The following is a 13,838-nucleotide window of genomic DNA, read 5'->3' as shown; positions in this document are numbered from 1 at the left end:
CTAGAAAACTATAATTGGCCCACCTTACACAAGCAATCCAACTTGCATGTGTTGACGACTCATGAGGAAGCAAAATAATATATAAAAAATAAAAATATAAATACAACAAAAAGGAATTCCATCCCAAAAAATATATTTATTCGGATATATTTATTCATGAGAAGGAAAAGACGGAAAAAAAAATGAAAGAAGAGTTTTATTTACAGTTCATGTATGTGCTGTTGTGTGGGGTGCCCGTTAGTGATAAGCACGCCTGGCATTTCATCATTCCCTCCCTTTCTCTCTCTCTTTTTCTCACACTTTCTCTCACCTCGCCTCACAACTTCACTTCACTCTCGTTTTCTTATTCCATTTTTTTTTTGTTCTCTCTCTATACAAATTCATTCTTCTTGGTTCACCTTTATTTTCTTCCCCTTCCTCCTTCTTCTTTAGACAGCCCCCACTTTACCTTTTCCTCTCTTATTTTCTTTCTCTCTTCACTTTTCCGCCTTTTTTTTTTCTTTCTGTTTTCCTCCCTCCCGTTTTCTGCTCCCAGAAACAAGAAAATTTGCAGTTTCTCTCACTCTGATTGGATCTGCTGCTACCTACTCATTCCGATTTCAATTCCTTTATTGTTGTGAATTTCGATTCCGCTATTTTTGCAGCTCGAGGTTGCTTTTTTGTTCTTCGTTTCTCGGAATTTTTTTTGGTAAAAAATTTTGTTTTGCTGATTCCGACACAATCGGAAATTGATTGCTGCCGTCGTTGCTTCTTTCCAGGTATGAAGACCTTCAATCCTTGTTTTTTATTGATCTTATTTTGTTTGTTTTAATTTTTGTTTATAGTTGCGTCGACTTTTTTGACTAGGATTGGATTTTGATCCGTTTCTCCGATTGGTCTGTTGTGTGTTTGAATTTCGATTGACTTGAGCTGAACAGTGCAATTTTTTTCGGCTTTTGATGCTGAAATTCGAGTAATTTTTTGTGGAAAGCGATGTGTCTGTTGTTGAAGTTCGGAAGCATTGGAGAATGCAGCTAGTGTTTTTGGTGTTTGTTGCATGCTGAGTTTTCAAGATCGAGTATTGTGGCTTTTTGTTGTGTCTGTATTTGTAGTGTACTTGCATACGTGTCACTTGCTTAGATTCATGGATATATCTGCAATATATGTTCATTTGATTGCTTATGTATGCATTGGGCTGTGTAATCCCGGCGGAGAGTTATGGTGATTCGTGCTTGTTTTCACTTGTCTATGCGAAGTTTCACAAGTATGAAGCGGGCGCAATTTGTTTTCACCTATGTAGCTGGTTTACTCTTGGATCAGTCAATGATATGATTTTAAATGTTTTTGAAACTTGCATTCTTTTTTTATTTTTGTCTTATTTGATGTTATTAGGCATATTTCCTAGACTAGTAGAATTGCTACCTATTGGGTTCCCCCAAGTTGGCAACTCAATTCCAATTATATTAGTGAAATTCTGCTAAGCGCATTGTAAGGCAATTATTGCATGCTCTTCCGTGGAAGTGTGTGTGATTGTGGCATTTTCTTTATTTACTAGCATCACACAGCTTAAACTTAGTGCAAATGTTGGATACCATAATACTTAGCTATAGTAGATACCCAAAGGGGAGAAGCTGACAAGAGAAGAGATTCAAATATGTAATTTTGGTTTTGGTTTAAGCCACCCAACTTCAATGGCAAGGCATATATGCTTTAGAGGAAATGCAACCCATTCTGTGTATTTGATGCTTGTGAGCTACAAGTGATCTGTAGTTGCTAAGCCTGCTTAAGAATGTCTTCCTTTTCTCCATTGGAATTAATCTGTCTTAATTCTTACATATGGAACATCGATATAGGCAACAAAGTCTTTATTGCACTTTTAATTCCCAATGCTGCGCGATAAAAGATATCTTCGAAGGTGAAGAGGTTATACCAGTGTTGGTGAAGGATATTTTGGCCTTTATTTTTAGCATGTGACTATTAACATTGGCTGGGATGTATCTGAAGATTCTTATTAAATTGAAGATCTGCACAAAACCAGAAAAAAATTAAGTCAATACTGAACTTAACTGATTCTCAGGAAACATGAGCTCATGTAATTGATTATAATAGCTGCCCCACTCTGGCTAGGCTTGTGGTTTATGATTTTTTCTTGCTTATCCCTGGCAAATTTAGCAAGGAGCTATCAATATGCTAACCTTCTATAATATCCAGTTAAATTTCTCTACGCTGACATAGTCATTTCTGACCTAAATTTCCTAGTCCGAACACTTAATGGAAGCATTTATATTTCTCTGTTTCTCTTGCTGTTATGTCGTCTTCAGCAAATTGACACTTTGATCTCACTTCTCTATTTAACCATTATTTCGTTCCAGGGAATTTGTGTTATATTTAAGCTAGGTTTTGGAGGAGCAAAGAGTAGAACAACAATATGGCCGTTTCAATGAGAGATGTGGATCCAGCTTTCCAGGGGGCTGGACAAAAGGCGTATCCTGCATCGCCTATTGTGTTGTTAATATATCACACTTTCTTTTTTAGAAAGCCTGTTGAATGTTGCTACTTCGTTTGGTCTTGTTCTATTCATAAATTAGTTTCATGCTTTGGTGTCTTTCTATTGCTTCTGCATTATTCTCCTTAACCATATACAGTGGACTCGAAGTATGGCGTATTGAGGATTTTAATCCAGTTCCTGTCCCCAAGTCCTCTTTCGGGAAGTTTTTCACTGGGGACTCCTATGTGATCTTAAAGGTAAGCAATGTCTGTTAAATGATTCTTTATTCATCCAGTGATACCCTGACGTTGCTAGCTGTTGTAGCGGGAAGCGTTTTCTAATTTTCTTTTTTCAAAAGTTTTTTCCTCTTCGTGTATTATTGTACTACATAGAGATGGAGATTGTAATTTAAAATGCCCCAGCATGACAAAAATTTATAGTATGGTGTGTTATGTGTGCATGCACACTTAACTTCAGAAAATGTTCCTCTTATGGAACCTCTATAGATTTTTATTTTGATAGAATTCGTCCTCAGATTAAATGAAAGCAGTGTTATTGGCAAAACGTGCTATAATGTCTTAATCATAAATAGCATTAGTTTAGCTGAATGGCTTCATTGGCTTCTTTTCCATGAGCCTTTTTTTTTCTTCCAATAGAAAGATGATTCAATGTTGTTAGGTTCAAATCTTGGTCTGTTCTTAATGACCTTATTTTCGTAAAGAGAAAGTCTAGGGGGCCAGCACTTTTATTAAAATTTGGCCAGCACTTAACCAGCAAAAGAAAAGTGAGTAACCCCATACCATTAGATGTAATCTCACACCATTAAAAACACTAATGATGGCTAATTGATGGCTACAAATCACAAAATTTGCTGGCTCTCTAGCACTTCTTTTTGGTAAATTTGCATTATTCTTGTTTTCCTTTTTATTTTTGGCTATAATTGTTTATGTTGTAACTTGTTTCTCATCATCATCTTTTTTCTTCACTTTCTTTCTTACTTTCCATTTCTTTTTCTTTTTCCTGTTTGAGTTGCTTGTTTACACTCCAAATATACGAAGCTCTTTAAATTATGTCAAGATATTCTTATTTTCCTTTTCGTGCAGACAACTTCGTCAAAAAGTGGTGCTCTTCGGCATGATATCCATTATTGGCTTGGTAAAGACACCAGTCAGGTATGTGTGTGTGTGATTGTGTATCTTTTTTCCGTTCCTTTTAACATGGTTTTTCACCATTTTAACATTAGTTGAAAGTGCTGCTACCACCAAAATGTGGCGGAGCTTGAACAAAATTATTTTTTAACATTAGAACAATAAATATTAAATATAATTTTAGAGGAAATTCAATTAAAAAACTAATAAAATATAAAGTAAATACTAAATTCAATATATAAAAGGTTACCCAATTTATTAAAGACTTGCAAATTCTCTATTAGTTTATACAAATACAATTAAACTAATATTTATTTAATTTTTTTTATATTTTGTCTAATGTAAAAAAAAATTAAATTTAAAGACCAATAAAATCTAAAATAGCACTAACATAAAAAAAAAACTAAATAAATAAGTTTGTAGTTGTATGAAAATAGTGGGTAATAATGAGATTGTGTTAGTATCAAATATGAGTTTGTTAAGTTATCAAGCCCATTCCAGCAATTGCCCATTATTAGTCCAACATGCATGTTAAGTTTAAAATAAAAATATGTTGAATGAATGGTAAATATGAGAGTTGAACACGGGTCATTGTGTTTGTGGCTAGAAGAATATAATGCTAACCAATTGAACTAATTTCACTTTTTGTCTACATACAAGTCATGTTCTTATAAAATATTTGGGGGGGCCATGGCCCCCCATTGTCCTAGAGAAGCTCCGCCAACCAAATGATTATAACATTTTATAACAGGATGAAGCTGGTGCTGCAGCCATTAAGACAGTTGAGCTAGATGCAGCTCTTGGAGGACGAGCTGTTCAATATCGTGAAGTACAGGGCCATGAAACTGAAAAGTTCCTGTCTTATTTCAAACCATGTATTATACCACTAGAAGGTGGAGTTGCTTCTGGTTTCAAACATCCTGAGGCAGAGAAACACAAGACACGATTGTTTGTATGCAGAGGGAAACATGTTGTACATGTCAAAGAGGCAAGTTTGTCATTATTTCTTTGCCATTGAGGATTGAGTCTTGTTTACCATTATTGAACACAGTAGACACCTGCATAAAATTTTTTCCTACTTGTTAAGTATGCATTTGTTCTGGTTATAGGTTCCATTTGCTCGATCTTCACTCAACCATGATGATATTTTTGTTCTTGATACGGAGTCAAAAATCTTCCAATTTAACGGTTCCAATTCATCTATTCAAGAAAGGGCTAAAGCTTTGGAAGTTGTACAGTATATTAAGGATACCTACCATGAGGGAAAATGTGAGGTAGCTGCTATTGGTAAGTGAACAAATATGTTTTAACTTGTAAAAGTGATTACGGTGTATCTTGAATTGAACATGCTTAAACATCCATGCAGAGGATGGAAAATTGATGGCTGATCCTGAAACTGGAGAATTCTGGGGTTTCTTTGGGGGATTTGCTCCTCTTCCACGCAAAACTGTTGGCGAAGATGAAAAGCCTGCTGATTCTCGCCCACCAAAGCTGCTTTGGTAATATTATAGTTTTTTGTTTTGGTGTTTTTCTGTTTTTGCACTGCAAGTATATTTCATGAAATTCATTAATGTTCTAAACTCGCTTTCTTATCTTCCTCTTTTGCCTATTGTCTTGTGGGGGGAATTGCTCCTAACACCATTTAACATAGTGTCATGTTGGATTTAGATGTTTGGGCATCCCCCAACTTCACACTTCTGAGTTCAAAGCACTTTATGTCAAGCAAACTGTTAAAAATTAGTGGAAGTGAATGAGATACCATTAGAATATGTCTTAAACTCCTTTAATGCGATAATAAAGTATAAGGAAATAAAAAGTTCAATTGAAAAGCTGGCTCAGCTAAGAGGAAAAACCTTGTTAGCTTTTGTTAAATATGGATTATTCAATGTTAAAACATGTTTTGATGGTGTCACATGCAAGTCACATTACATTGCTACTAATGTGTTGCTTGATGAAAGTTTTTTTTAATTATTTTTTTTATTTTTATGTTAATAGTGTAAAATTTCGAGATTAGTTACTTCTTTTTAACCTTTTAATCTGCACATGGCCCAAGTTAGGAGGGTGAAAACTATGATTCACCTAGGTTTTTTACCCTCCTTCATAAGTAAAAGTTACAGTGCTTATCAATGAAGTACTGCTACATATTAATGATTATTTTGGCCTAAAATCATATTAATGAACAACACTCAGAACTTGAAAGTAGCATGGATGACACATTGATAAAAATAATGTTTTATGCTAAATTGTTGAATTCTATAATGCTCTGGTTTTGCAGTGTTGAAAAAGGACAGGCAGAACTTGTTGAAACTGATTCTTTGAAAAGAGAATTACTGGATACAAATAAATGCTATATTCTGGACTGTGGGTTGGAGGTGTTTGTCTGGATGGGAAGAAACACCTCCCTTGATGAAAGAAAAAGTGCAAGTGGAGTAGCAGATGTAACACCTCATCTTCTTTTCTTAATCTTAATCAGTATAGTACGTTAACAGTTTGTTATACTTCTAATCATTGTTGTCTTGCTATTGACCAACAAACAGGATTTAGTCAGTGGCACTGATAAATTGAAACCTCAAATAATTCGTATAATTGAAGGATTTGAAACAGTAATGTTCAGATCCAAGTTTGATTCTTGGCCTCAGATCACTGATGTAACCGTTTCTGAAGATGGACGTGGCAAGGTAGCAGGTAAGCGGTAATTTTTATGGGTGTATTGTGATCTGAACAAATTTTCCTAGCAATAATTTTTGTTATCAGCATCACTGATCACTTTGTAATTTTATTGTCCATCTTTCCCCTTGTTTGCGACTTTATTTAGCACTTCTAAAACGTCAAGGAGTGAATGTCAAGGGTCTCTTGAAAGCTGATACAGTAAAGGAAGAACCTCAACCTTACATTGATTGCACAGGACATTTGCAGGTACTCTGGCAGTTTTAATGATAAATTATCCATTAATACAGATATTCGATGTCACTTCTATGAGTCTTTTTATTTGTTTTTCTTCTAATAAGAGAATCTTCTGCTACTGTAATCTTAAGGGTCTTAGATCCTACTGTTGACAATAATGGGAAGCTGAATGTAATAGTGTTGTAGTACATAAGTGTGTTATACATAAATGTTATGTTGTATCATATTCAATGGCTGCTTAATATCCTGTACAAGAAATGAACTTACAAGTAGGGAAATTTCATATAGAATGTTCAGCACTACCTTTCCTACATAAATGGTTTTCATTTTAATTATCATGAATATCATTTTAATTGATTCTTTTCTTATTTAAATTAGAGTTAAAGTAACAACTTCAGATATCGGGGTGAAATTTGTTTCCAACTTTCGATTTATATGCATGGTTGCGATTGATATATTAGCTGTTCTTGTATTGCTTTGCTGATATTTGATATTGGGTATCGCTCGAGAATTCAAATGTGTGCTCTATTTTGTACTTTCCCTGTATTAGTGGAGTGGTTTACTCTTTTGGCTCTGCATTTACAATTGGATTTACCCTTAATACACAGGTTTGGCGTGTGAATGGTCAGGAAAAGATCCTTCTTCAAGCCTCTGATCAGTCAAAATTTTATAGTGGGGATTGCTACATCTTTCAGTATACATACCCTGGAGAAGATAAAGAAGATTGTCTTATAGGGACATGGATTGGAAAGAATAGTGTTGAGGTGAAAGATTTGGTGTTTAATTCTTCTTCTATTCCCACTTATGTGTTTGTTTAATATGAAAACGTAAACAAATAATCTGGCTTCAATATTCATTTGGAGCTGAAAAATGTATATGTGATTAGATTACAGGAGTGTTGCCTTTATTCTTTTGAGAAAATTTTAAATAGTTCCGATAGTTTTTATATATTTAGGGACTCTTTAAACTTTAGAAACTGTGGTGGCACCTACCTTTAAAACTACAGGGAAATGTCAGAGATGTAAATTACTTAAACTTAGGGAAGTTAATCCTGGAAAGGGACCTATTTAAAAATTCCATTGGTATAGGGACTTGCAAATTAATTGAACATGTTTTAGCCTATGGTGGCCCTATTTATTATGAAGCATTGGGGGCTGTTTTGGGAGACAATGCTAAAAACGAATGCATGACTGAATTTGTTTCAGTTTTGAGTTGTTTTTGTTTGGAGGAGTATTGTGAATCTATTGGCTGCACTATTTACAAGTTCTTTTGGTTGAAAATAGGAAGATAGAGCTTCAGCAAATTCCTTGGCTAGCAAAATGGTTGAGTCAATGAAGTTCCTGGCATCCCAGGTAATTTTTCTTGAAATCGTATTTTTCTGCTTTGTTGATATTTTATTTCTGCTCATTTCTTGCCTCAGTATTGATATGTTGCATTTGTAATTGATTGCAGGCACGTATATATGAAGGCAATGAACCCATTCAATTTCATACTATACTACAAACATTAATTGTTTTGAAGGTTTGTGGGATACTAATATTGTTGGGATAAGCACTTGTAATATATTACTAATGTTTTTTTTTTAAGCTCTTACTGAATTTTTATTCTCAAATATTAGGGTGGACTTAGTGATGGATACAAGACTCACGTTGCAGAAAAAGAAATTCAAGATGAGACATATAAAGAGGATGGTGTTGCACTATTCCGCATCCAGGGCTCTGGACCAGACAACATGCAAGCTATACAAGTTGACTCAGTATGTCATATTGTCTAATTTCTTTTTGTAATGAACTATTGACCATATTTCTATTCGCATGTATTGTGCAACACCCCCTACTTCTAGATTTACAAACTCTGTGTGATCCTATTTTGAAACTGTTCTGTCATCTAGGTTGCATCCTCCTTGAATTCCTCTTATTGTTACATACTTCATAATGGGCCTGCTGTCTTTACATGGTCTGGAAGTGCTACAACTGCAACAGACCAGGAACTTGTTGAGAGGATGCTGGATTTGATAAAGGTTTGATACTTGTGTATTGATACTTGTGTATTTAATACTTGTTGCACTATTCTTTCAAGAAAATGTTCAATTTCAGGTAAGGTAGGGTGGGGCTATGCATAGTTGATGCTTTTGATCCAAACATTTATTTGTGTTAGATATGGAAGTATAGGCCTTTGCACAATTGTTTAAGCATACTTGAGTAGAAGTTGAACTTAAGTACAAGTAGGATGAACCTATACCCAGTTGATGCTTTAAGCTCAAAGGGTTTGGATGCAGATTTTGTTACATCAACCGAATTACTTATTATAATTTATACTTATAAATGTTTCAAGAGACTACTATTTAATATTTCTGTTTACTTGTTTACTGAAGTTTCTCAGTATTATGGTTCTCATTTGATGGCAACATCCTGCAGCCAAATTTACAATCCAAACCACAAAGGGAAGGTACAGAATCTGAACAATTTTGGGAATTGTTAGGAGGAAAATCAGAATATCCGAGCCAAAAGATCACTAGGGAGGCTGAAAGTGATCCTCACTTATTTTCTTGCAACTTCTCAAAAGGTAATGCTTATTTCCAAGCATGCTAGAAAGATTTATCTTATACTCTCCCTCCTTCGCAGACAGACAGCTGACTTATTTGGAATGGTTTTCCTTTTCTGCTTGTCTGAACAATGTGCAGGAAATTTGAAGGTGAGCACAGCTGTGGAACTTATTATCTTTAATCACCTTGCATGATTTTGTAATTGAAGGAGATCGAAGTATGAAGAGATAATAAAGTAGTCTTTTTTAAAAAATAAAAAATAAAAAATAAAAAACCTGTTTATAGCGTGTTTTATTTCTTTCTATATAAAGAAATCTTAGTTTGTTAGAGAGCATGATTAATCACTGCAAGGTTGTTCTTGCCATTGCAGTTTTCTTTAAGGATTTTGGGTGAAAATGCTGAAATTGTTGTCATTTTGTCACATCACTTTTTTGATACCTGAATTTGTATAAATGGATAACATTCATGAAATCTTAAGGGTTAATTTGCTCCTGCTTTTGTGCAATGCTGTTAATCGGATTTATTTCTGTGGCAGTGCATTAATCTGAAGCTTTATTTTCAGGTGACAGAGGTGTACAACTTTTCCCAGGATGATTTGATGACAGAAGACATTTTCATTTTGGATTGTCACTCGGAAATCTTTGTCTGGGTTGGCCAGCAGGTTGATCCCAAGAGTAGAATGCAGGCTCTGACAATTGGTGAGGTATAACTAGTCCTGCTGTTTCTAGATGCCAAACTATAATAGTTTTAGGTAGTGGCCAGTATTTTGTGGACTTCATTATCTCCTTTAAGCTATCTTAGTATTGATATAAATCCTTTGATATCCCCTATATTAGTAGAAACCTCTTAAATTTCAACTTATGTATTTTCGTTGTCTTTTAACATTTGATATCTGTTCTTGTTTCTAAATACAGTTGTGGATTTGCTAACTCATCCTTTTAAATTGAACAGAAATTTCTTGAGCACGACTTTCTCCTGGAGAAGTTATCTCATGTGGCTCCAGTATATGTTATCAATGAAGGGAGTGAGCCACCGTTCTTCACTCGCTTCTTTAAATGGGATTCTGGAAAATCTGCAGTAAGTTTCTGAATGCAATTACCTAATATGACTTAAAACTGTTTTAAATTCTGACTATTGTCCTTTCTTTTTCTTACCTTGTAGATGCTGGGAAATTCATTTCAGAGGAAGCTTACAATAGTGAAAAATGGAGGTGCTCCACTTCTGGATGTAAGGGATATCCTTTTCTTGTCTTCTATATGCAATCAAACTTGGTTTTGAGTCAAATTTTCATGGTTCTTTGTCCTTAGCAGTTTAAAGAATGTGACACTGCTGCTGCAAACAATTTTTCTAATGCATTTTTCTTCTTTTTTATTTTTTGTTTTCTGTAAATTAATATAGGTAAATATTGCATAGAGATTTTAAGTAACAATTGATAATTACGGCAACTAATTTAGGCTGTATAAAGTTTTAAATGTATCTTATATAAATAAATCTATTACTGAAGCATAGCAACTGAAAAGCCAAAAGAGAAAATAAATGACGTAATGGAAACAAATTTCTTTTGCTATTCTCTCCTCTTGTATTATAGCTTCAAGAAACTTTTAAACTGCTTTCCAAATACTATAATTAATTTAGGTCAGCTGAAAAATAAAATTTGTTGGCAGAATATAGTCTCCATATTTTTTGTTTTGGGTGGGGATGGTTTGTTTTTCTTTTTCTTTCTTTTTTTTTTTCTTTTGGGCACGGGGGTTGTCTTGTTTTGGAGTGACTTTTGTAATTGCTATTTGGCTACAACCTAAACATTATTACTATTGAATGCAAATAGACAGTCTGATTGACTGTGTGCCGCAAGTGCCCAGGTAAGGTGGAGGAAAAGTGGCTTATTGGAGTATCAAGCCTTCCCCATAAGATCATGACCATTTTGCCCAACTTTAGGACCTTCTGCCGGTGCCTATTTTGCTGCAAGTTCTTTGGTTAAAAGTATTAGTATATTATTATCGAATTCATTGAGGTGTTCCTTCTGCTTATAAATAATAGGGGGTGAATATGGACATTTGCGGTGTTAGATCTAATTATATTATGCGGATATAGGCCATATTTGTTTGGACTTCAACTGACTAGTTCAGATCATTCTAATTCACTTAATTCTCCACCACACTACCCTGGAAGGATAATACACTTGTCTTCATAAATTCTGTTTGCATACTCAGATATTCTGTCTGGTTGCTTAATGTTTCACACATTACCAGAAACCCAAGCGGAGAACACCTGCATCTTATGGGGGAAGGTCTAGTAGTGTGCCTGATAAAACTCAGCGTTCTTCCCGCAGCATGTCTGTTAGTCCTGATCGAGTACGTGTGAGGGGCAGGTCTCCAGCTTTTAATGCACTTGCAGCTAATTTTGAGAACCCTAATGCCAGGAATCTCTCAACTCCGCCGCCAGTAGTTCGAAAGCTGTATCCGAAATCTGTCACGCCAGATTCTGCAAAAGCAGCACCAAAATCTGCTGCCATAGCTGCTCTTAGCTCTAGTTTTGAACAACCACCTTCAGCACGAGAAAGTATGATACCTAGGTCAGTTAAAGGTAAGCAATTGAATAAATGATTGGGCATCCCTTCTCTTCTCCGAGTTCTATACTTCTGCATTGTGTATTGAAATTTGCTTTAATCCAATATGCTTTCTGTTCTCTGGGTTATGTGTAGTGAGCCTTTCTACTAACAAATCAAATCCCGAGACAAATGACAAGGACAAGGAGAGAGAGAATTCTGTGACCAATAAAGTGGAATCCCTATCCATAAAAGAAGATGCTAAAGAGGATGAAGCTGAAGATGAAGAAGGCCTCTTGATATACCCATATGAACGCCTCAAGATAACATCTACGGATCCTGTAACAGACATTGATGTGACTAAACGTGAGGTATGATGGGCAATCTAAATATGGCCTCATTTTTGTTTATCCTCCTCTCTTTTGGAATTGCAGCATATATTTTATTTTGGTTTAATTTCTTTTGATCTTGATGTACATAGACTTACCTATCATCTGCGGAGTTCAAAGAGAAATTTGGGATGACAAAGGATGCATTTTACAAGTTGCCCAAATGGAAACAGAACAAACTTAAAATGGCTGTTCAGTTATTCTGATTCACAAGTTCATTTTTCCTTCTGTCAACTGTCTATGGGTCTGGTTGCAGGTAGATTGAACTTCGGTTATTATGTTTCCATCTTGTTCCGGCCACAAACTTCATGTATAAACTTCTTTCAGTGTCTAGTTTTACAGCTCAGTTGGGTTTTCTCTTTTGCAGTGAGGAACAGAATGTGGAAGTAAAAGGGACAGCATCAGTGTTTTTTTAGCTTAGCTGCTTCTGCTCCCAAGAAACTTTTCATGAAGAGAAACTAGAGATTTTTCACCTCTATTTTTCCTTGCATCGGTTTGAATATTTAGGGTTATTTCTTGTTGAGTTAGTTGTTTGGTATTAATTTTATAGGTCAAAGGTTGTTTGTGAGCTTGCCTTTATTTATTTATTATTTTTTCTTTGAGGGTTTTATTTTAGTTTCCATCTTATTTTTTAATTTATATTGTTTTGGCAAAGCAATTGGGTTTGCAAATGCGGTCTACCTAGATTGTATTGATATTGAGGATTAAGTGTGTACAGCAGAGTGTAAAACCAGTAAAACTTTTGTTTTGGAAATAAAGTGTGATTCTTTCTTCTTCTGTGTGGCAATTTACAAGCAAGTTCGCCACCGAATGTAACAAGAGGGTCAGCCAGAGACCATTTAATACTTGCAAGTTACAACTGTAGACATAAACACAGCGAAAGTTCACACGATGGTAATTTAACCAAAATTCCCTTCCTGTCTTTTTGGATTTCTTGGAAATTGGGAAGCATAAAGAATTATGTCATTGGATTGAGCTATTAATCTATTGTTGCATTTAAATAGCTAGTTACCTTCTTTAGGTGGACCAATTAAAAGGAGGCATGGCTTTTAATGTCACCAACCACCGGTTCATCTCTTTCTCATAACTTGATTCAGGCTCTATCCGATGTCTCACCCTCACGATTCAAGCTCCTTGTACCCATTATTATTAGAAGATGTAATGGTTATTATTAGAGTATTTATCTATTTTAGTCTTCAAAGAATTTTAGACCAGATAATTTAGTTTCCAATTAAAATTAAGAAAAAATGACATAAAATATTGACTTTTTGGTTCATAGACATTTAAATTTTCAACGATTTAAAAATACATTTAAGTCTTTGACCTTTTTAAAATCTGAACACATCGATCTCTTTGTTCACTTGGGTTTAGCAGACCCAACGAAAAAATCAAACATGGCTTCCATTGTATTTGCCTGGCCGATATATGGATGCACACGTGGGAGAGTTTTTAAAATGGGACAAATTAGATTCATGGATCGATATGTCCAGATTTTGATAAAGTCAGGGGCTTAAATGTATTTTTAAATTCTCAAGGATATAAATGTCCGTGGACCAAAAGGTCAAGGACATATTTGTCATTTTCTCTAAAATTAATTACTCGATTGGTCCCTAATAATTAACTTCGTCAGCCACTTAGGTCCTTTACTCCGTCAACTCTAATGGAGGACATAATAGTCCTGGGCAACTCTAACAGGGGACAAAATGATCTTTGGTCCCACTTTGTTCGGAAAACGACACTATTCTCCCCCAATTTCCTTCGTATGTCGCATAAATAATAGTCTAATACTGCAACTTTAAGTTAAGCAATGCACACTCTGCAATTTTAATGTTCACAAAAA

The 13,838-nt window shown here is 35.0% G+C and overlaps 1 protein-coding gene across 1 annotated transcript; it reads left to right on the top strand.

Annotated features, from left to right (window-relative positions):
* The first annotated feature begins 341 nt into the window (after positions 1 to 341).
* On the top strand, positions 342 to 12,775 carry LOC130973796 (villin-4-like). Its single transcript, XM_057898459.1, has 24 exons — positions 342 to 758; positions 2,352 to 2,463; positions 2,625 to 2,724; positions 3,571 to 3,639; positions 4,367 to 4,603; positions 4,725 to 4,902; positions 4,982 to 5,114; positions 5,891 to 6,053; positions 6,153 to 6,300; positions 6,431 to 6,531; positions 7,128 to 7,283; positions 7,803 to 7,871; positions 7,972 to 8,040; positions 8,138 to 8,275; positions 8,411 to 8,539; positions 8,937 to 9,084; positions 9,203 to 9,213; positions 9,627 to 9,767; positions 10,016 to 10,141; positions 10,226 to 10,291; positions 11,314 to 11,647; positions 11,766 to 11,980; positions 12,091 to 12,254; positions 12,366 to 12,775. Exons 2-23 carry the CDS (start codon positions 2,408 to 2,410, stop codon positions 12,202 to 12,204), a joined length of 2,901 nt encoding a protein of 966 aa, XP_057754442.1. The 5' UTR covers positions 342 to 758; positions 2,352 to 2,407; the 3' UTR covers positions 12,205 to 12,254; positions 12,366 to 12,775.
* Positions 12,776 to 13,838: the final 1,063 nt, after the last annotated feature.

This window comes from Arachis stenosperma, chromosome 4 (genome assembly GCF_014773155.1).
Source record: "Arachis stenosperma cultivar V10309 chromosome 4, arast.V10309.gnm1.PFL2, whole genome shotgun sequence".
NCBI classification, from domain to species: Eukaryota; Viridiplantae; Streptophyta; class Magnoliopsida; order Fabales; family Fabaceae; genus Arachis; species Arachis stenosperma.
This window is presented reverse-complemented; position numbering and strand designations above follow the sequence as displayed.

Coding starts and splice junctions, on each gene's coding strand:
- LOC130973796 (XM_057898459.1), top strand. CDS start 2,408: ATGGCCGTTTCAATGAGAGATGTGGATCCAGCTTTCCAGGGGGCTGGA. Junction 6,532..7,127: donor ATTGCACAGGACATTTGCAG/GTACTCTGGCAG, acceptor CTTAATACACAG/GTTTGGCGTGTGAATGGTCA. Junction 7,872..7,971: donor TGAAGTTCCTGGCATCCCAG/GTAATTTTTCTT, acceptor AATTGATTGCAG/GCACGTATATATGAAGGCAA.